The sequence below is a fragment of the Populus trichocarpa genome, chromosome 10 (assembly GCF_000002775.5).
Source record: "Populus trichocarpa isolate Nisqually-1 chromosome 10, P.trichocarpa_v4.1, whole genome shotgun sequence".
Taxonomy (NCBI): Eukaryota; Viridiplantae; Streptophyta; class Magnoliopsida; order Malpighiales; family Salicaceae; genus Populus; species Populus trichocarpa.
In genome coordinates, this window is record NC_037294.2 from 15,186,503 (window position 1) to 15,209,482 (window position 22,980).

Genomic DNA, 22,980 nt, shown 5'->3' on the forward strand with positions numbered 1-22,980 from the left:
ATTCTTGAAAAATAATATAAAAAAAATGGCTTAATATGGAGTTTGGTATTGCCTGTGAGAGTCGGAATCTAAATAGTGATGAGATTATTTTAATTAGTAGAAAAAAATTGAATTTCTTTGCTGAACAAAATATACCGAACACAAACATGGATTGATTGGCTAGCTAAACCACCAGAAACTATAAAGAAACAGTCTATCCTTCTTGCTAAACTATGCCTTGAGTGTTGATCCAAGACTCTGATGCATGCCAATTCTTATTCTCTATTTCTTTAATCACATCTAGAAATTCATAAGTAATTTCTTCAGAGATAAATAAAATAATATCATCCCATAGCCATATTGATTTTACTTAAAATCCAAGAAGCATAGAGTGATCAATCCACAATGAAATTCACATTTCACCTACTTGTGTGCCTCACCTATAAAGCTCCCCTCCCCCCACTTTTTATAACTCCGAACCTTTTATAGATACCTCGATCCAACTTTTTCTATCTACCCCAATTTAAGACAGCAACTGTCTCATCTTCTCCAGACTCCAGGCATGTATAAGGCAAATGTAAGAAAACAAATTCTGGAGAAGAACAACATTTTAATCAAAGAAAAAGAGAAGCCAATAAGTAATACTCAAGGGCTCTTCTCTAAACACCTCAAGAGAGTTTATCCAATTGGGCTACATCGAAGCACTTCCTCCCTATCCTTATCATCAGTGTCATTATCTTTGTCACAGAACTCAAATGATTCTTCTCTCACAGATTCTTCAGCTGTTCCATTGGAACAGAAGATATCCTTGGCACTTCGTCTAATTTCTCCACTGGAAAGAAGAGAAGTCCCGGTGGCTAGAAACTTCCAGCCACAGCAGCAGCAGCAGCAGCAGAATCAGGATTCTAACGATGGGGAGGTGAAGAGGTGCAACTGGATTACAAAGAACAGTGGTATAATTTATTAAAGTTCATGAAATTACCATCTTATTTTCTCATACATGTATACAGCATCTAAGGATAGGCTAATTTCACTGTGATACAGAACTATTCTTTTTCCCAAGATTAATAATAAAAAATATGTGTGTGTATTCTGCAATTGTTTCTAGTTCATCACATGATGCTTCATTGATAAAAAAAAATAAAAACTGACATTGCTGCAGTAGTGGTTAGGATGTGAAATAATTAAATAAAATAAGGTCAAACTTAATAAAGAAGCTCATGAAGCTTCTATCACTGTGGCAGTAGAAAGTAACAACATGAGTTAATAAGAATCATAAGGTTCTAAAACATTTTGCTGTTTTTATCCTCATGTACAATTCAAAACATTTCTCTACCAAACTGTCCAGCATCTTAGATTGTATATATGCATGTATCCATAATATTTAATGTATTTCAATGATTGCTATCCACAAAGGGTTCCAAAATGTGTACCCACTATATATTCTTATATCAACTTTTGGGTGTATAGTACTAAAAATAGATAAGAGAGAACAAGTTTTGCTGATGCTATATATTTAGACATTTGATTCTAAGGTTTGGTACAGATAAAGTTTATGTGGCATTTCATGATGAATGCTGGGGAGTTCCAGTATACGACGATAAGTAAGTGAGTTTAATCTAGTACTATACCTGCATAATCATTGAGTATTATGCCAATTTAATTAGTTCAAGTTGTGATTAACTTAATGGACAGTCAATTGTTCGAGCTGCTTGCGTTGTCTGGTATGCTGATGGACTATAATTGGACAGAGATTTTGAAAAGAAAGGAACTATTCAGGTAGGGTCTTTGGACCACTCCTCATCAATTTGTCAAAAAACAAGAATTTCTATGAACCACTCTAATTAACTATTGTTTGTTATTTGGTTTCTTACACATCTTCTCTGATTTCATTTGTTTTGATAATGTACCTAAGAGCTTATTGTTTTGTTAAAATATAGAGAAGCTTTCGAGGGATTCGATCCGAATATTGTAGCGAAGATGGGAGAGAAAGAAATCATGGAGATAGCCTCAAACAAGGCAATCATGTTGGCTGAGAGCAGAGTGAGGTGCATAGTGGACAATTCCAAATGCATACTGAAGGCAAGTCTCGAAAATTAACGTCCATCCAATACTAATGGTTTCACTGGCATCCCATTGAGCTGCTTGCTTAAGATTCTGGTTTCTGATTTAAAACGCAGATTGCAAGGGAATTTGGATCTTTTAGTAATTACATGTGGGGTAATGTGAATTTCAAACCCACAATCAACAGATACAAATATCCAAGAAATGTTCCTTTAAGGTCTCCAAAAGCAGAAGCCATTAGCAAGGATCTACTCAAGCGTGGATTTAGATTCGCCGGGCCAGTGATTGTGTACTCATTCATGCAAGCAGCAGGGTTGACAATCGATCATCTTGTCGATTGTTTTAGGTATAGTGAATGTGTAAGCCTCGCAGAAAGACCATGGAGGCATATCTAATATATTGTCAGGAGTCAGAAGGTGTAAATAGAAGATTAATGCCCTTCTTTATTAAGCATAACTCTTCACACTAAGTTATGCATGAAATTAAATTATAGCCACAAAATAGGATTGCATAGCCCCCCACCACCACCACCCCTTTTTTCCTTGGACATTGACAAGTGATTTGCTCTGTTATTTGCCTTCATTTCTGTGACTGTCATGGATGAATAAGACTAAATGCTTGTGATTTTTTTCTAGTGTATTTCTACTGTTCCATATTATGTTGGAAGGAGACGGCTGTGGTCATGAGCTTGTGGCAGATACTGATCAGGCCACCAGGGCAAGCACGAAAACGTATCAGATTGAAACAACAACGATGGCCAATACTGATTGGAAATGGTGGAAGGATCCTTCACTGATTGGTGTTTGAGGGTTAGGTAGCTCTATTATTAAAACATGGAAAAATCATCTAGCAACCAAATAATAGTCTGCGTTAGTGAGAATCTTCATTAAACAAGTAGAGATGAAGCTTTAGTTTTATCCTGATCAGTTATTTATATCAATTTTATCCTCCAAATCTCAGAAACTCTTACAAGTCTTTCCAACCAGATTCTTCTTCTTTTCATACATTTTTTTAGGAAACTTAACATTTTATGTTAAAGAATTATAATGGAAGACCCCTACTGTCAAATCAAGATTATCACGAAAATAAATTGATATAAAAATTTATTTGAAAGCAAAATTGACGCCAGCCATCGAGGTATTCTTAGGCTTTTCCCATAATCTATCGAGTTTCTTTCACTTAAACAGACCATTTCTTTCTTCTTGAGCTAGAAGCAGGCGAAGCTGGGGATAAAATCTCTTTCATCCTTGGTACAACCCTCGAAGTTATATGGTAATCGGACACTAGATTTATCCTAAACGTTCGCTTGGTCTTTCTATGGTCTCGAACGTTTAGCGACCCACAGGATCCTAGTTGAAAACACAGGATCTTAAATTTTTTAGCAAGGCCATAGTTTTGAATCTTAAAAGGCCGGCACCCGCCCATAACTTTGAGATCCAGTAAAGCCCATTATTTAGAGGAGAATGGCTTGAATGAAAAGTCTAGGGAGGGTCCATAATCTATACAGAGCAAGGATCTCTTAGGGAGCCCAAAACGATACAAAGGCGAGCAGCAATTGGACTTCTTGAGCTTGATGCCCTCACTAATTAATGGGGTCCTGGAAAAAGGCTCTGTAAACGTAGTGGACATCCTTTTCCTCGAGAATTCTCACATTGTAGCTATTTTTTTTTTTGACCATTCATACATTAAAAAAAAAATTCATTCACATAGACCTCTATATATGGTCTCCTTGTGAATCCTAAACTGAGATATCTTATTTGTTTTTCTGTTTTAAAATATTTTAAAAACAAATTAATTTTTTTTATTTTTTTTAGCTTTAAATTAATTTTTTTGATGTTTTTAGATCATTTTAATGCGCTGATATCAAAAATAATTTTTTTTAAAAAAAATATTTTAATGCATTTCTGAATGAAAAACATTTTAAAAAATAATCACAACTACTCCCAAACAAAAAAAAAATCATATTTTTTCTGAGATTGCTATATTAATTATCCTCAGGAGTTTGACAGTAACATTTGAATCCTTACAAAATTATTAAACCATCCTCTTAGCAGATATGTTGTTCAGAGATATAATATTTTTACTGTGAGCTCTTTTAACTTTATATATAATATTCAAGAATTGATTAAGCCTAGAGGACAAATAATTTTATTTAAATAAATAAGAGCCTTATCGATTAAAAACTATTGTAACAAGAAAAAAACAATTATAAAATATATGCACGATAATTGGTTTTTCTAATAACCATGAAGAGAGTGGGGACTAATAAAGCTTGATAGGATAGAAATTACACCACTGCTACAGAACTTCTAGACTAGTAACTAAGTAAAACACAGGATAAAAAGGACTGATCATCCCCATGTTTGCTTTCTTAACACAAATTCCATTCCTAGTTGATTAAGACGTTGGGTTAAAATACCATATCCTCTTTAATTCTTATCTCTTTTCTTGGAATAATATACCTGAGAGATCATGCACGGAAGAATATGTGTGCATATGGCCCTTTCAGCCTATCTTTTTTAGCCATTTGACATTCTGCGTTGAGTTCTTCTCCTTAATCTTGATTAATGGAATTCTTTAATCTAACTTTCTCAGATTCCCATTATGATCTTCTTTAATTACCATAGATATATACATTAATAGACTTCCTTTCAAAAAATTTGCCCTCGTCTTCTTTCATGCTCTTACATGCATACAGCCACCTGGTTATCAGTCATGGATTTGCACAGGAGGACGACGTTTAACATCAAGATTCAAGACCTGCTGGACAGGGAGGAACATGAAAAACCCTGATGCGTTTATCACGTTTCTTGACTTCAGAAACTGAGAATTTATTTGGGGTGTGGTCAGCTTTGTTGCGCATCTAAACTGTATAACAAATCTCAGGAAGTGATCACAAGGTTTAAATAAGTTAAAACCATATGTAGACAGTCTCAGAAATCAAAGGTGCTGCGACTCATCATGAGCTAGGCTGCACTAATGAAAGAAATGATCTTCACACCACCATGATTTGATGTCTATTATTGTCATTATAGATCTTCAGAATCCATACTCTTTCTTTAACACTCATTTTGATGCTGAGAGGTTCACATGCACGGATTCCCGATATTTATTGTGCTTTTGATTCTTTATTCTTCTTCTTTTTTTCAATAGAATTTGCTGCCTTTTCTCAATCAAGTTAATGTTCAAGATGTGGCCAAGTTTCTTGAGGTCAAGTTTTTCTTTTCTTTCCCTCATCATCTATCCGCATGTGCTTTAGCTTTCCTCTCATTTACTTGATCATCACATGAGGGTAGGTCAGGTCTCAACACATTACACCAAACACGGGTACTTTATTATCATTATGCTCAAGGACATATATAGGCAAGGCTATTCATTTCAAGCAGAGACTTAGCAGTAAAATAACTGGAGATTTTTCTGATCACATGGTCAGATGTCTTTATATGACCTAAATAATCAGATATTTGTTAAACATAACTATGATTTTGCTTCACAACGTCACAAAGGGAACAACTAGACAGACGAGTCCATATAGGGCCACTTTTAAGCATCTGCCTTTGCTATCCTCTACATTGATTCATCATTTTAGCTTCAACTTTAATCTATCAATAAAAACAGTACCAGGCTGGACCCCTGCTCCAGGAACAAGTGGAGATTTAAAAACAAAACAAAGAGATTAGGCTGCCACGATGGTCACTGTCCATATATAACCCATTATTATGTACTGTTAGTTTCCTAATCCCCTTCTGTTAATTGTAGTCAAATTAATTAAGCAAACTAAAAGAAGAACAAAGGTTCGGAAGCCTTGTCTGGTTATAATGATAATGGTACAAGACATCACTTAATAAACACTCAAGAATAAATAAAATATATTTTTGGATTGTTTATATTGAACAAAAAAAAACTTTTAAAAAAAGAAAATTATTCAAAATCCAACTTATCATATATACATAAAAAATATTTTTTAAAAAATATCATTTATAATTTTTCAAATAACTTGAGCCAGTGACCTTCACCAAACTTTAATGCCTAGATAACCTTGATTTGGTACACATGACTATGACTGGTAAAATGACTAGCAAGGCCCACCATATCGATTGCTATACTTACTGATTCCATTAAAGTAGGTTCAAATTCAAGTTAGGTCTTTAGAGGTGTTGAATTCATCTCAAGACTAGGAAAAAGTGAAGCATTGGAGCCATTATTCAGTGAAGACTAAAGGTCATGTGCAAGTGTAAAGAGTTAATCTTAAAACTAGTGACCTGATAATTAAAAATCCTTGATTTTAAAAGAAAACTTAGGGGGGAAAACATAATAGCAATGATGGAAATGATGGATCCAGTCCATAGGTTACAATGGCTGCTAATATATTTGCTTGCTTTCTTTGTGAGCATGGACAATTTCTTTTGCAATTCCTCTTCTTCCTGAACTGTTGATTTCGAACAACCATGACACATAACAAGGACTTGTGTCTTTTTCTAAATGAAATTTAAAAGTAATAAAGGCAATAATAATATCCCACAAATTCAGACGGCGATAATAATCTATGAATGATAGCGCCAGGTGTTGTTGTAAAATAGAAAAATATATAGGATGAGCTCGGACAGTCGATCACTCGTGTCTGATTGAATTCAATCCGGCCATTGCGTGTTAGCTCTATCACAATGGACAAATGAAATTCAATCGCAATCGCAATCAAAGGGCAACTACTGTTCGTAACATTTTCCAGCATATAAATACCGGCACTGACTCCTGCTGTATTGGCAGAAGGCCAAAGAAGTCGCTTGTTCAGCCACTAACATGGGCTGGAAAATGGGCGCACGCATCTTTCGCCTCTTCATCTTCAACAAGTTGGCGGAACAAATTTTGGTGTTCCTATACGAAACAACATGACTACATACTTACTTGACAACTCAAAGTCACAAGCTCGTGCCTTCTTCATGTGAATAGTTTGTAATCTGTTTGCACACATTCAAAATTTCTTCCTCGGCACGAGCTTCATACAGATTAGCCACCGGGAACCTCCTGGTTTGACAACTAGTCCTTGTAGAAACAAAAGAGCTCGAAGCGAGATGCATACAATTGAAATTGCAATCCTCGGCTAAATTATGGGTAAAGTTTGCAGCAAGTCTTTAACTTGCATTTATCACTAGGGATTTACAAGAACATCAGAAGACAGTCTGAAAGTCGAGACTATGAAAACCATGCCATTGCAACAAAGATCCAAGCTGGCTAAATGAATGATTAAAGAAAACGGATAAATAATTGATTGATAGCAAGATCGAGAAAGCCAAGATGTCACTATTTACACACTTTCTTTCTTTAGGATATTCACTCTACAAATTATTTATCAAACAAGTTCATATGGATGGAGTTGAGGTAAAACAAAAAAAAAATGGAAAGGAAAAAAAAAAAAAAAAGTAGAAGAAATACAACCAAATTCCTACTCAGCGAGTCCTCACTTTGCTGATGCCAAGAATATTTACAGCAGTTCCTCCTACAGTAGATCCAAGCTACAACACCTTCCAGGGAGAAAACCCATTGACTGAACCTACACTAAAAACCGCCGTTCACTCCCACAAACCTATAAAGTCTTATTCATCTTCATACCGGTATCTCATATCTCAAAACTGGCATGAAGTACCAAGCCTCTGTCTCTGCCTCTGACCTAGGGTGACAGATTTGCGTTTGGCAAATGCTGGGTACAGCAGTTCCTGAAATTTCTCCAAAAACAAGGTCCACTCTTCCTCAGTCATATCTGCCAGCTCCACAAAACTTATACTTGCAGGAAGCTGCTCGTTAGCACTCCTGTGCCCAGATGATCTATTACTAAGACAGCCATTTTCTGGTTTTGTTCCTGATAACTTCTGGTTCTTGTCACCTAACGTGGTACTCTTCAATGACATGGAAAGCTTTGAAATGGTTGGGAGTTTTTCAAGAGTACGCAGGGCAGCAAAACCCTCTTGCTCTTCCTCCCCTTCACTTTCCTCGTCCTCCTCAATGCTTTCCTCCAATTTTGAGAGTGGGAAACGACCACTCCCAGATCCAATTCCAAATTGGAATGGTGACCTGATCATGTAGTCATCTGCTGTTAGCTTAGCAGTGAAGTCATATTGTGTTTCATCGCAGTCTAAATCAAATTGGAATTCCTGATCATCTCCCAAATCACCCCTGGGAGAGAAAGCCTCCCTCTCGGCTATCAACCTCCTTGCCTCAATGCACACAAGCTCAAGCTCACTGGGTTCCTCCTCACCAGGTCGGAACTCCCTGCTCATCATCTCACCAATTTCAGCAAGACAGAGACCATGGATGGCAGCCTCCTTGAGAAAAATTGTGCAGAGAACTAGAACCCGGAGGCAAGCCTCTCTGATCATCGGAAGCTGCATTCGCAGCATATCACAATCGTTGCCAGGGTTAAGTTTTTTTATATAGTCAAGCTCATCATCTGAGAACGGAATTGAAGCCTGAGGCCAATGAATCCACTCGAAGTATGGATCCTCCAATGTTTCTGGTAAGCAAAGCCCATGATCAATTGGAATCAGCTCCACTTGCCCAAATCTCCCGACACCATCAAGCTTCCTGACTAGAAGGTTCCCAGCATGTCTGTCAGTGTTAAAAATTCTAATGTCTAATATCCCAATACGATGCACAGAAGATACTGGGAAGCTTGATGTCCCGTGATCACTGGCATCAAAATCATGTGGAATGAACTGCTGGAAAGACGCAATCTTGCTGACCTGCTTCTTCTTGTGTGGCTTATTGCCATTTACCCCGTCATTGACATTGAAGATTGAGTGAGTGATCTTCACAAGTGCAGTAGGGGGCACATTAGCAAAGTGATCATAGTCAAGAAGGTATGCTGCCACTTCCCTGAACCCTGTCTCCCCAACACGCACAGACCGTTTCAAACCCGGTTGCCCAAGAGCTTTGCCAACAAAACCTTTTGGATTGTTTGGTGCAAAAGGTTCTTCATCTGTTGGCTTCACAATGGCAACACTCTGACCTCTGCTGTTCCTAAAATAGTATGCACCACCGAGCCCACTATGAACAGGAAGTGGGTCAACACCATTTTTAATTGCCTTGATACTTTCCTTGACCACCTGTTTCATTTTAGCAAAGCTATTTGACTGTCCCAATATCTCAATAGGACGACTCTGGTCTCTCTGTTGGATGTCTCTTCCAGTCGGTGAAAGACAGGGAGTAGATGAGCTTCTATGAAGATAGTTCCGTGTTAAAAGAAGAGGTGAATCATTACGAACAGCACTGAGGTCGTTATTCAGCACCATATCCCCAAAAGTCAAGGAACTCTCCTCAGTTGACACATTAAGGGCAATCTGCAACCTTCTTTTCACTGTATGAGCATTGTCACTGCGATCCAACTCCATTCCCAAGACACAACCAGTATCGGTTTGCACAAAAACTCGTCTCCTCCCAGCAGGTTGTTTCCCTTCCATTCTTTTACTTCCATGGTATTCCCCACCAAGTGGGCTCTTAAAGACTGCCACTGCCATCTGTGTTTGAACTGGGCTGTCCAGTTTACGAGACATGAAATGGAATGAAATCCCTGCTATCTATGTGGAAGGTGAGAGTGGCGGCAATGAAGGAAGAGAGCTTCTTCCCTCCCAAAAAAGCCCCAAACTCCAAAGCCAATCGCAATAGATTTAGTAGGAAAAAAAAATCTAGTTCACAGTCAATCATCAATTTATAAACTGCAAATCAAAACTCCATCCATCAGCAGCTCAAAAATCTGAAATCACCACCCACAAAGAAAAAGACAGTGACCAGGAAAAATACGTCCCCCCTCGGTGCTACATTAAGCAAGCCATTCCTATTAAACCTCAAGAATCTGAAAAAAAAACAGAAACAAAAGGGCATCAATAATATAAACACTTTAAAACTATTAGATCGCAGACTAAATAGCTGAAAGTCACTTAATTTCATTAAAATTAATAGATCTGATTCCTATGTGTGGATTCATACACACCCATTTCACCCTACCAATGGGGTTCCATCCATTTTCTTCAACATGCATAGAATCTTGAATGTACCTAGCTTCCATTATCAACATTCTTATGAATTAATCCATTATTAACAACTGGTTTCAAGAGAAATAAATCGAGAAAAAACTCATCTGAATGCAAGAAAATACTACATAACGAAATATTTGTTTAGTTGATAATATAACATTAATTACCTAAGTAAAACAACTACATTAAACATGAAAAAAACTGAAAACAAAAGATTCTATAGTCTATTTTTTTCGGAAAAAAATAAGGAAAAAGAGTACCTTAAAACAAAAGATAATACAAGAATGTTCCCTCAATCGAATCTATTTATATTTTCTCATTACAATTGCAAAAGAAATAAAACTAACCTGGAAAGAAAAGAAAAGAAAAACCGATGATGAAACAATACGTTAAATCCCAATCAAGAACTGAACTGACACTAAACAACTAACCAGATTGCAGGATCTGAAGAACCCAACACCCTGCGAGAAGAATCTTTGAAACAAAATCAGGACCGTTGTTTAATTCCCAATAGCTAGCTAGCTTCCAAGGGTGATGGATGGGTCACAAAAAAACGAGTCAGTCAAGAGAATTACAGAGGTTTAACAAAGAACAAAGAATCGCCAGAGTTGACTCAGTTTCAATTTCTCTACTGCTTGTACTCCTTTAAAGGCCAACTCAAAAAACCCAAACCCTGCTTTTTATTATTAAATGAAGAAATCTCTCTCTCCTTTCCTTTCTCCCTCTCCCCCTGTGGTGTGCGCTTCCAAGACCGTTCTTTAACTATGTACGTACGTGGGTTGAGAACTAACCCTGGTTAAATATTTACCGCCTCTCTCTGAAGCTCTTTCTTTTGTTTCTTTGTGGGATAAAAAATTAAAAATGGAAGAGTCTAGAAAGGAAGATCTGAGCCGCTGGATTAGGATGGCGATGGAGGACAAGAGAGGGTGGTGTGACATGGAGATAAAAGAATGGGATGATGACGTCGATAAGGTCACCGTTTTAACAGGTTTTTTTTAATTTACGTTTTTTTGGAGGAAGTTATTTTGATGCCACTTGTCGATTAATGGGTAGTGGTTTCTTTAATGGACGGAAATGTCCTTGCATTCAAGAGTTTTGATTGGTGTTTGGGGTTTGAGGTTGGTGAAGTTGTGGTGTATCAACTCATGGTGCAAGTATTGATTGATTTAGCTTCATGGATAGAGTTTGCAAGTTGATCCGTCTTTTCTATTGCTGTGTGTAAAATATGGAAATCAAAAGCCAGTTGACCTTATCCCTTTCCATTTACTATTTTTCTTCCGAGATAAAATTTACTAGTTACTGTACTAAATGGGGTTGGGTAAATTAAAAAAAATATTTAAAATTAATTTGTTTATGTTTTTATATACATGTTGATATTAAAAATAATTTTTAAAAAATTAAAAAAATATTATTGACTATTTCTATATAATTTTTTAAAGAAAACATTTTATGAAATGCGAGGACCCTACATTAGTATCCTACACATTTGAGGTGCAATGTAGATAACCAAACCAGTGACGGGGTGGGCCTTAAAAGGAAAAGGTACAATGGTCCTTTCGCGGTGGTCAAATCCCCGGGATGGTTTTGGATCCAAGGGTTCCATTCTTGGGATCTTACTGCCCATACTTAGAAGATCATATCGGGTGATCCGACGGTTCAAATGCAAAGTGTCATTTTCGATCTGTGATGTGGTGGCAAATCTGCATGACCGTCCTCAAGCCTGCTCTGCCCAAAAAAGCAATGGATTCATGGTGCGTCAGCACACTTGCCCTCTTTATAGTCAAGGGGTCATCTTACTAGTTTCCCTTGTTTGCCTCCTTTGATGAACAGAAAGGGAGATCGCAGGATGTCTTCAAAACGCTCCTCGCTGTCCCTTGATGACCTCATCGAAAAAAAGGACTAAAATGTGTCGATGGATATTGCCAGATTCTTCAACTCTCATGACAACAATCTAGTAAATTTGTATAGATGATTGAAAAAAACGCAGCACTTTCTGTTTGTGTTTGTAGATGTGATAGTGGTTATATTTTAAAATGTTTTTTGTTTTAAAATACATTAAAATAATATTATTTATTTTTTAAAAATTATTTTTAATATTAATATATTAAAATGATGTGAAAATATCAAAAAAAATATTAATTTCAAACAAATAAAAAATAAAAAATATATTTTTTAAAATTCAAAAACAAAAGATATTATACCGGGTATTAAGTAGTTGGTCTGCTGCGCATTCATTTTTTTATATTAAAAAAAAATGGGAATGCCCGGCTCTTTTGTTGATTCCACGTATTGGCAAGGCCTAACATTGCCAGTACAAACTAGTTTAGTTATGACCGTAGAAGAGCTTGCATACACGTATTTCCCACGTCTTGTAGATGTATAAGAAACGAGATGATGAAATTCCAAATCTCCAGGGATGAAGAATTAACTAGAATGTAGCTTTTATCGGAAAGGAAAAACTCTGAGATATGTTGTAGGGATTGTTTTTAAAAATATTTTTTTATTTAAAATAATATTTTTTTTATTTTTTAAAATTTATTTTTATTATCAATATATTAAAATGATTCAAGAATATAAAAAAATAATTTTAAACAAAAAAATAAATAAAATTTAACCAAACCCTGTTTCGGATGTATTTTCAAATGAGGATAATTAGTCACTGTCGATAACATGACATTAAGTCGGAGTAATAAGCACCCCAGACAGAAAATATTACATTGTATAATATAATATGCAAATGTTAGATGCCCCATTCTGCGATATGAAATGAGTATGGAGGCAACAGGTTGATTCTCATTCTGATGGGTTCAAGGTAAATCATTATTGATGCACTCAAGTCCACTTGGTCGGTCATGGATATTTCACTTGTTTAGGCACAGACCTTAGAACAACCTAGTAAAACGAATCTTAATATCTTATGTAGGAAGATATATTGTCTCCGTAATGGATTAGGCTTGCAATATTTTTGTGCAAGTGGTGGTTTAAAATAACATTTGCTGGGGGAAAACCAAGAGTACTACTCCGATGGGTAATTTTTGTTGCCGGGAAAAAAAAATTCTGTCAGATTAGAAACGTATTCTGATCTATTACCTGTATCGGGACAATTCAAGTTCTAGACTTTCTTGTTTTGCGAAGGATGAAATGATTTTAGCTTGGTGATAAGCTGTTTTCTTCTTCTTGTTTTCTCCTGTATCACAGCAAAATTGCTTTCGAGATATTAATCGATATTGCTCTTGGGGTTACATTACCAGAGAATTACCATGCATGGCATGCTGTTGAGTCATGGTAATATGGATGATATGTGATAGAAAATAGCCAAAATGCTCACCCGACTTTGTTTTGCAATTACCTTGAGAAAGAAATGGAAACGGAAGGCGTGAAAAAAAAATAAAAAAAAAGGATGAAGAATCCATGTCGAGGAAAATTGGTACGATGTCGTTATTCTCAGCATAACGCTTCAGTACTTTAATTAAATTGCGAGTCAAGATACTTTCCACCCTAACATTTCATATCAACGAGAAATTCTTTATCATGAAGCTATTTATAAATGGTCAGTTTTAAAAAAGTTGGTGTCTAAGAGAACAGTGTAATTCTAACAATTTGCATGGTAAACCAGGGAGTTTTCTTTTTTTTTATTCACATCTTATAATTAGTATTTAGAGAAATCTAATAGACTAGTGTAATATCGTTTGAAAATAAATTTAGTTTTTATTGTAGAGCAAAAGGATATTTTTTTTATTCATTGACTAGCTAGTATAAAAAGATAGTCTAGAAAAAAAAAAGTCTAAGCTATTTTAATGGGTTATATCATATTGAATATTGCGAACCTGGATCCAAAAATAAAATAATTAAAAAGTCTGAGCTACCTCCAACAAAATTTGGGATCATTCAAAATTATTTTTATTTTTTTGCAATTTTAATGTTTAAAAATAATTAAAAAAAACCTTTTTATCTTGATTTTTTTTGTTGGGATTATTTTTTAAAGTAGAATGCGTTTTTACTAGCACGTACGAAATGACAATGGTGGAATAAAATGAAGGAATGATATTTGTCTATAATATTACAAGCCTCAATTTACCATAGCTATTTCAGGGGCAAAGAACTGTCGTTAAACCAGTTTTAAAGTGCGTACGTTGTCCTAACGCTGTTTCTCAGCACTTCGAGCTTTGAAACTGTCTATTTTAGATGTCCTTTCCCCCCACTAACATGTAATCAAAGGCTGAAAGAGACATGCAAATGATTATGAGACATGCACGATGTGGTTTTTGTGGAGATGCTTTATATATCTAGTGCAAACTGTAAACACAACCCTGTCATCGATCTTGATTCAATTAATAAAAAAAATACGAAGAATTATCAGACTTGTCATCTGTCTGGAATCATAAACTTTAATCACGTATGGGCTGGGTAACTCTTGCCATTCTTTTCAGCGCACAAGTTCTTTTCTCGAAGGAAATTATATCATTTTTTTCTCTATTGACAAATTATAGTATAAATCAACAGAGGTGGTGATTTTACTGTTTACACCTCTAAAAAATATTATTTATTTAAATAGTTTTTTTCTTCTTGGTTTTTAAAAATCACAGCAACTTGGAGCAGTATTTGGGCTGTGATGTGGTCACTTGCAAAAGTCTGGAACAACGATCAAAGAGATGACTGTAATCTCAAAGATAAAGGAACGGCATTAAGAGTATTATTTTACAAGCATTCACAAATCTAATTAAGAACATATATAGGGTATCGTGTCCTGATAAACAAATACCATAGGGTATATATATATTAAACAAGTAATAGGCCGGCACATAAAAAACGGCATATATATACAAAACGGCATTTGATGGCGCAAAAAGGACGTGCAGGGCGGTCGAGATTCAAAGATCTTTGTGTGGTTTCAGAGACGGGTCAGCTAATTTGATGAATGATCATGGGAGAAGTGCAATCATGTTATTAGCTGTCTTGATCCATTGTGTGTGTGTGCCTACTATGAAGATAACTCGTCTTCGAAGAAGATCGATATAGCCTCGTGTAAACATGTTATCGTATAAGGTTCAAAATTTAAAAGAAGTTGCGAGTCTCACAACTTCTTTTTCCTATACTCGTGTTGAATATGAATAGTTTTTTAAAATTTTGTTTAGAATTCTAAGTTTACAGTGTATTTGAGAGTCCAGTCGAATCATATTTTTAAAAAAATTTGAATTTATTTTCTTATTTCAAATTATTTTTTTAATTTTTAATCATTTTGATATGTTACTATCAAAAATAAATCTTAAAAGATAAAAATATTATTTTAATATATTTCTGAACAAAAAAAATTTAGAAATAAATTTTTATTATACTTACAAATAACAGGCATTTAATGAGTAAAATCTAAGTAGGAATACCTTGAGTTTTATAATTTTATTTTCATTTAATGGTTAAGGATATTTACGAGTTGCTAAGTTATTTAAAAAAAAGTATATTTTTTTTTAAAACATTCTACTATCTATATACATATACTCGAATTAAAAAAAAATCAATGAAATGAGCAGATTTTCTTTATCACCAGAATTATGCTTACCGTGAAAATTTATAATAACGCGTGCATGTACACGAACCAAATGTGAGAACAGTCAGCTATATCCCATGACCAACGCACGTACTGGTGAGTCAAGATTTTTGTTCTTTATCAGGCCAGTCGGTATTATCTTGCCACGTATTCTCTGTCAGAATTATTTTTTTGCTATCATAAATTTTCAACGATCAGATAGCTAGCCATAATCCACATATTAAAATCCCGGCCGGTGCCATGTGCCCTGGGTTTTGTACAAACAAGATGAAAACAGTATGACTTATTTATGTGAGAATTCTTGGTCTCTGGGCTGATTATATTACGTGCTCGATATCCGAATCAGCTTGCAAGCAGCAACCTGCTCTTCAATGCATGTGCTGAGAGATCGAGAGGAAGATTTTGTTGCTACAAATAATCCCTGCTTGTCAACTTGGAAGTATTCAGTGCTCTCGTGTCATGAAACTGGAGTGGAAATTATTAAGAAAGTTTGTTTTATTGTTGAATTTTTTAGTCTGAACCATGGAAATTATAATTACCCAGGGAAATTATTTTTAAAATGTATTAGGTAAGATGTGTTTTTTTATAAATTAAATATTGAGATTTAATTTCAATTTGTATACAAACTGATTCAAATATCTTTATAAAAAAATTATATAATGACCTTTGAATTTTCAAAAATATGTATTAATTGAGGTTTGGCTCCCAATTAAAACAAAATGTTTTCCTCCTTGTTTTGGATGGATAAAAATGCACCTTTTGGAAAGAAAATAAATGATTTGTATTCTATATATGTTGATAGTATTTAGTATTATGGTAACAAAATAATATATTAAAATAATAATATTTTTTTAAAAAAAATTACTTTTCATATTATAACATCAAAATAATTTAAAAAAAATTAAAAAAATTCACAAGCACGCAACCAAGTGAGTTGCCAAATAGGTTCGTGATCTCACGACCTTACTCTTCAAATTACGTTGGCTGCAGAAAAATAAAAACTTTATTTATTAATTAGTAGCTAGGAATACAAGCGTTCCCCTGTAATGACTACCTAGAAACAATATAGATTACAGACGATTAACAAGTAAATCAATAGTGGATGATATCTTAAACTGGTAAGTATTTAGTAAAAATAAAAAAGGACGTTTTGATATTCAAAAGTCTAATTTATTCATAGATTAAAAACAATTGTCTCAAAAAAGTATTGAGTGGAAATAAAAAAATGTTAACTGGTAATTGGAAATTAGTAGTAGAAGAGAAAGCTTTAATACAATTTTTTTTCCTTGAAAAAAATAGAGGCAATTAATAACAAAATTTCAACGATTTATAGAAGACCAATGTAATTAGAAGCTACTTGTATTTGCATTTCATACTTGTATTTGTTTAGTTACGTTCTAAAATTGTACCCGAGTTAAAAAAAATATCAAATTAATATTTTTTATTAGTATTTTTAACGGTTTTAATATATCAATATAAAAAATATAAAAAAATCATGAAAAAAATTATTTTACTATATTTTAAAATAAAAAATACTTTTAATAACCACATATACACTACAATATTAAATACACACTTATAATATATTTAAAAATATGTTTCGAACTGCGTTCGAGTGTATTTTAAAAATATATTTATTTTGAAAAAATTATCAAATTAATTTTTTTTAATTATTTTAATATATTAATATTAAAAATAAAAAAAATATTTTAATATATTTTCAAATAAAAAATAATTTCAACTAATAATTTACATTATATACATTATGGTACCCCATCTTAATGGTTTTGTCGCGAGGATGCAAATTGTTAGGAGAAGCACCAGTCTAATGAGATAACTGGTTGACGGGATACAATCCACCCAAATGCACAAAATAGAAGACACAAAACGACAAAATATAGTCAATAATATCATCCCACGTCATGGTGGAAACAGATTGGATTGCTCCAATTGGATAGCACGTTGTTTTGCTGCACGGACCCAGCAACAATTGCCTTTTTAATTGGGTAAAAAATCAGAATCTGTCAGTTTCTCAGACTTCCGCGGAGAATAACAAGTCTGGTGGGCTGCGACGTCGTCGCACGTGGATCGTTTTTGGTTCCACACGCGCCTCTTGTTTCCTGTTTGGATGAAGTCTATTTTTTTTTCAGTAATGTAGTTCCTGGTTATTATATTTAAACGGAGACCATAAAAATTGATGAGACATGTTTTTATATATTTTATATTTTAAAATATAAATATTTACTCTAAAATTATTGTAGGTAATGTTTAGTTATTATTACAGAATAGAATAAATAAAAACAATAAGAAAAAAAACAAAACAAAACAGGAGGCATGAACATAGTTTTATATAGCAGTGGTGTACAATATTAATAAGCACATATAAAATATTAAATTATTTAACCAGCGAAGAGTTATCACCTAGATAAAAGTATCAATCAAGTCAACAAAAATATAATAAAATTATGGAGCCCAGGTGCAAGGACTTTCGCCTAACACATGGGATTATCAACTATGTACACGTACAGTGATTTAGGATCAACGGTCGGCAATAATAGTGTCTAAAATTGTGGGGTTTCGCTTTATATATACATAGGAGCCGTGTAGTGCGAATGTTTAGAACTTTGAACCTAGGAATGATCAGGCTACCTCGTCACGAACGATGCTGGTAATGGGGTCCGAGAAGGAATAGTGTGTGTTTGAAGATTGTATTGCATTAGGTTCACGATGGAGATGGAGTACTTAATTTGATGCAATATATATACACATGTTAATTTCAGAATCTAGTAGCAGCAATCTCCTTTGCTTTGAAGGGCACCGCCATCCATGCATTGTCACATTTTGGCTTCCCTATAGCCAGCTAGTTTTTTTTTCTCTCGTGTTACAGTGCAGATCTGATTATTTTTTATAATTATGTAAAAATTATAAAAATATGAGCAAGTCAGAAGTTTAAATGTATAATAAACAAAAAAATATTTTAAAATATTAAAATTGTGACACATTGAATTTTCTTTTTTGAAATATATATTAAGATGCTAGCATATTAAATTTGATTGGAACCAACTATGTTTAACCCGCAAAACTCTCGATCTAGTATATGAGCCTGTTACAATACCATCAAATTCAAATCAAAATAAATTAAAAATCACAATTCAAATTAACCAAATATTAGATGCTTGAAATGAAAAAAAAACAATTTATTACAAAAAGTCCACAAAAATGGCTCAAATTAACCAAATATTAGATGCTTGAAATGAAAAAAAAAAACATTTTATTACAAAAGATCCACAAAAATGGCTGGATCAAATCTAGAATGATGGTTCACATTATGACACAACTCATGCTAGTATTTTAAAGAATAAAAAAAAAATCTAAACTGGAATAATTGACTTGACTGAATTTATTAAATCGAGTTAATTTAATAATATGATTAGAAAATAACAATGAAAAACAAATTAAAAAAAATTCAAGATAACTCATATTATTTTTAAAATTAGTGAAAAGTCATATAAAAACAAAAAAAAACACAATATTAATATAGATTAAATATTAAAAAAAAAAAAAACAAATAATGTTTTACTTCACCCCACGAGCTAAATAATTTTTTTTTAACCTTAAAAAAATCTTAAACTATCAAATCACCCCGACACCACGTGAGTGTTGAAAAAAAAACAATGTAAAATTACGAGTACACCCCGAAAGCAAAGCCTTGGAATTTTTTCACTTCAAGGGCATCAAAATAGTTACATAGTGTATGGTTAAAGGAAATTCCGATGAAGCCATAGACCAGAGTTAATTTGGGTTTTGTTTTTTAGGGTAACCAATTAATTGAAATGTGCAAAAAATTATAAAAAGGAGATGCTCTCGAACAATTTTTCATGGTATTTGAACATGGAACTTAGCCATCTGTTACAATGTTTCTTGACGGAAGAGGTTATAGGCGTTGAGCTTTCAGACACATATACACGAGTAAGGTATAAATCGTTAAAAAATGTACGGCAATCACTGAGTGTTTTTTTTTGTATTACAATCTATTTTTAAAATATATTTTTTATTAAAAAAAACATCAAATTAGTTTTTTTTTATAATTTTAATATACTGATATCATTTTTTTTATAAAAAAATATTATATTTTTTTTATAAAAAATAAGCTCCTCCGTAATAGCAAAAGACAAACGGAGAGATTTTCTTTCAAAAGCGGGGTTGAATGTGAATGCATGTGCTGGGCAGATGTAAAAAGGTCAGAAATCAGAATGTAACGAAGACTTTTGCAAATTTGCAGATAGGCCCCACGGACAGAAGGTTCTATTTCTTCAAGAAAAGGGTACATCAAGCAAGCCTGTTTCTTCACTATCAGCCCATATTGATCTCATCTCCAAGAGATCACCGATTTCAGTGGACACTTGAGCCAGCCCATATCACAGGCCCATTCAGACAACATTGAAGTATTCAGGCCCATTGGCAACTATTTTAGTTTATAGAAGAGAGAAAAAGCATCGACGACATTTTTCACTAATTTGGCAGAAATTTTGTACTCAAATTTTAAATTGATTGTTTTTATATATTTATTGATGGCTTTGTGATCTTCATGTAAAAACATTTAAAAAAAAAACTAAAAAGTTGTGGATGCCTTTTCAATTTTAAAACATCAATTTAAATCTTTTTAATGTCTTAAAGTCAAATTCTGGTATCCCAGTCTTTGTACTTTAAAAACTTCCTCTGTTTTCCCTCCCTGTTCATGCAAGCTATTTGTCCAGAAACCAGCAGGTCTACATTTTGACAAAATTATTCATCAATATTATCAAATCAGTGACTGGAGGAAGGAAAAGAAAAACTATCAATTAATTTCTGAGAGCTGAAGTTTACCAAACTTAATTAAAATCTCTTGCATATCTCTTCTTTCTCTTTCTTTCTCCAAAAGGACAGGAGTTCAAAAAACTGCAAGAATGAACAAAAAAGGACGGATAGTTAATAAATTGACAGCTCGAGCTAGTTTGGAAAACAAACTAATTGTCTGCTATGCGTATGTTTATTTATTTGTTCAATTCTTCAACATAAGGAATACGGAATTTTATTATTATTTTTCACATTTGAAAATTCAATGAAAAGATCAAAGCATACCGTTTTGTTTTCTTCCTTTTTGGTAAGAGATTTTGGTACCAGAATTTGCCAAGAGTCCTCCTCATACGTGCACAACTTTTCTCTTCCATCCACCTCTTGATCATCTTCTTGTTCTCTATGTTCCTTTTCTTCAGATTCGTCCAAAGATGGAAACTCCCAACTAGGGTCTGACTCAAAGCCATCTTGCGTATCATTGAGGCCCAGATCATCAACCTTTCCATGATCAACAATATTACACCTTGATCCTCCTTTAACAGGCTTGGACCTGGGAGTACCAAATCTTGTTCCGAAAAATGGGATATACATCATTTCTAGAGATATGCAGCCTTAAGAATCAGGCGAGAGGATATAAGAGTACACAAGAATGGTAAAACTAAAACAAAGAGAAACAAAGTGAAAATGAAGGCAAAGAAAATAAATTGAAGAACAAAGGGTGGCGGGATTAATACAGTAGCAGTAGCAGAGAAGAAGCTCAACAGTCCCAATAAATTGGGGTATTGGAGAAAATGTAGAGGCATTATGGGGACTCGCTTTTTGTTTAGTATTAATAATGGTTTTAGTTTTAATTTAATTTGTTATATAGACTGAGTATGCATATGATCAGGTTTCCATTACTTTATGAATTTCCTTTACATTTTTTGGGTTTCTATGGAAGTAGATGTTACGTGGGGGTGTGTGAGGATTTTCGGGAACCATTTCTCGAGGCCTCGAGTGTAATGTGGAGTTGGGAGTGATGTGCGTGCGTTTACTGGTTTGGATCAGTTTTATCCATATTTGGTATGTTTGGAGAGACTGATGAAAGCAATTTTTTCATGCATGAATACACTTTTTGTTTTTATATTTTAAAAGTATTTTTAAAAAAAATTATTTTTTTTTAATTTTTTCTTTATTTCAAATTAATATTTTTTTGATATTTTTAGATCATTCTGATGCGCTGATATCAAAAATAATTTAAAAAAATTAAAAAATATATTATTTTAATACATTTCCGAGTGAAAAACACTTTGAAAACCAACTGCAATTACACTTCCAAACACTTTTTTTTTTTGGATTCGAGGAAACCCCATCTCCCGGAAAGCGCACTTTGTGGGCCTAGGTGAGTGAGTAAAACCCCGGCTGTCTCAGGCTCTTACAAGAGGTGTACGCTCTGACTCGAACTCGAGACCTGCTGTGCAGATCTCAAGTCCTTTGCCATCATGCTACGCCTCTTGAGGACACACTTCCAAACACGTCCAAGCTTAGACTTCAAAAGTAGGTGAAAAGAGCTGAGTTGCGAGGTTTTTTTTCTCTAGACACTTTGCAAGAATGAGTTGACATTTCTAAATTTTCATCTCACTACTTTATATAGAAAGATGACATCAGAGGTAGAAGAAGATATAGATATCTTTTAATTTGTTTAGAGAATAATATAAATTATATTTTAAAATTTTATTTAATAATTTAAGTTATTGAATTGAGATAATTATTTTATATTGTATTAAAGTTTTTATAATCAAATAATAACGAGTTTAAATATTTAAATAAATCAAGAGTATTTTTCCTTCACTCCACCTATCTATTCTATTTGCATAAATGACTGAAGATGGGTTCAATAATCAATATCCCTGCTAGCATGACTGTTCAAGTCTCGTGGCCATTTTTTACAGGCAAATCCGATCTTTGAGATTCTTAAACAGTCAGATAATCTCTAGTAAGTTCTATTATGTCTTGGTGAATTAGCTAGCTAGAAAAAACGATGATAAGGTGAAGATGGATGGCAGAGATAATGCCAAGTCTATATGTTTTTTTTATTTTTTTTAACTTGCTAAGCTAACTGAATAAACATTAGTAATTTGGCTTTTTCTAGCGTGTCTTGGATTGAAATACCTGGACATTTCCTTACTTTTAGAGCGAATACATGTCAGTTATATCTCGGACGGCACTAAAACTTTAGAAATAAAGCGAATATATTTAAAAATTAAATAAATTAATAGCAGGTATGTAAATTAATAGATTCTAGGAGTGCATGCAGGCTGTAAATTCACACACACACACACACACACACGTGTATACATGCACGGGAAGAAGGATGGAGAGTACGAGAGTAGCTTGAAAAGAAAATAGAAAACTCGTTAAAACAAATCAAGAAAAGAGTAGTGTTATTTGTTACGGAAAAAAATATCAAATAAATACATATGACAAATACGTTTTTCATTAAAAAAAATCATAATACCTATATTTTATTACCTACATCCTATCACGTGA

The 22,980-nt window shown here is 33.8% G+C and overlaps 3 protein-coding genes across 5 annotated transcripts; 1 reads left to right on the forward strand and 2 right to left on the reverse strand.

Moving 5' to 3' along the window:
- The first annotated feature begins 230 nt into the window (after positions 1-230).
- Positions 231-2,677, forward strand: LOC7482240 (uncharacterized). The gene is made up of 5 exons (XM_002314877.4): positions 231-932; positions 1,526-1,583; positions 1,675-1,758; positions 1,920-2,061; positions 2,160-2,677. Exons 1-5 carry the CDS (start codon positions 542-544, stop codon positions 2,436-2,438), a joined length of 954 nt encoding a protein of 317 aa, XP_002314913.2. The 5' UTR covers positions 231-541; the 3' UTR covers positions 2,439-2,677.
- Positions 2,678-7,287: 4,610 nt separating this feature from the next.
- LOC7489400 (phosphatidylinositol 4-kinase gamma 7) lies at positions 7,288-10,822 on the reverse strand. 3 transcript variants are annotated; one of them, XM_024610325.2, is made up of 3 exons: positions 10,502-10,822; positions 10,331-10,417; positions 7,288-9,889 (listed from the first exon to the last, which is right to left on the reverse strand). In XM_024610325.2, exon 3 carries the CDS (start codon positions 9,588-9,590, stop codon positions 7,668-7,670), a length of 1,923 nt encoding a protein of 640 aa, XP_024466093.1. In that variant the 5' UTR covers positions 9,591-9,889; positions 10,331-10,417; positions 10,502-10,822; the 3' UTR covers positions 7,288-7,667. The 3 variants fall into 3 exon arrangements, with proteins under 3 accessions (XP_024466093.1, XP_024466092.1, XP_002316001.1); XM_024610324.2 differs by lacking the exon at positions 10,331-10,417; XM_002315965.4 differs by lacking the exon at positions 10,331-10,417 and having other exon boundaries at positions 10,418-10,822.
- Positions 10,823-20,338: 9,516 nt separating this feature from the next.
- LOC7482241 (uncharacterized) lies at positions 20,339-21,219 on the reverse strand. Its single transcript, XM_002315966.3, has 2 exons — positions 20,737-21,219; positions 20,339-20,553 (listed from the first exon to the last, which is right to left on the reverse strand). Exons 1-2 carry the CDS (start codon positions 21,043-21,045, stop codon positions 20,491-20,493), a joined length of 372 nt encoding a protein of 123 aa, XP_002316002.1. The 5' UTR covers positions 21,046-21,219; the 3' UTR covers positions 20,339-20,490.
- Positions 21,220-22,980: the final 1,761 nt, after the last annotated feature.

Bases quoted from the DNA above. Each gene is read 5' to 3' on its own strand.
- LOC7482240 (XM_002314877.4), top strand. From the start codon at position 542: ATGTATAAGGCAAATGTAAGAAAACAAATTCTGGAGAAGAACAACATT. The intron at 933-1,525 runs GTATAATTTATT...GGTTTGGTACAG, and splicing joins CTGGATTACAAAGAACAGTG to ATAAAGTTTATGTGGCATTT. The intron at 1,759-1,919 runs GTAGGGTCTTTG...GTTAAAATATAG, and splicing joins AAAAGAAAGGAACTATTCAG to AGAAGCTTTCGAGGGATTCG.
- LOC7489400 (XM_024610324.2), bottom strand. From the start codon at position 9,590: ATGTCTCGTAAACTGGACAGCCCAGTTCAAACACAGATGGCAGTGGCA.
- LOC7482241 (XM_002315966.3), bottom strand. From the start codon at position 21,045: ATGATGTATATCCCATTTTTCGGAACAAGATTTGGTACTCCCAGGTCC. The intron at 20,554-20,736 runs GTATGCTTTGAT...TCATTCTTGCAG, and splicing joins AAAAGGAAGAAAACAAAACG to TTTTTTGAACTCCTGTCCTT.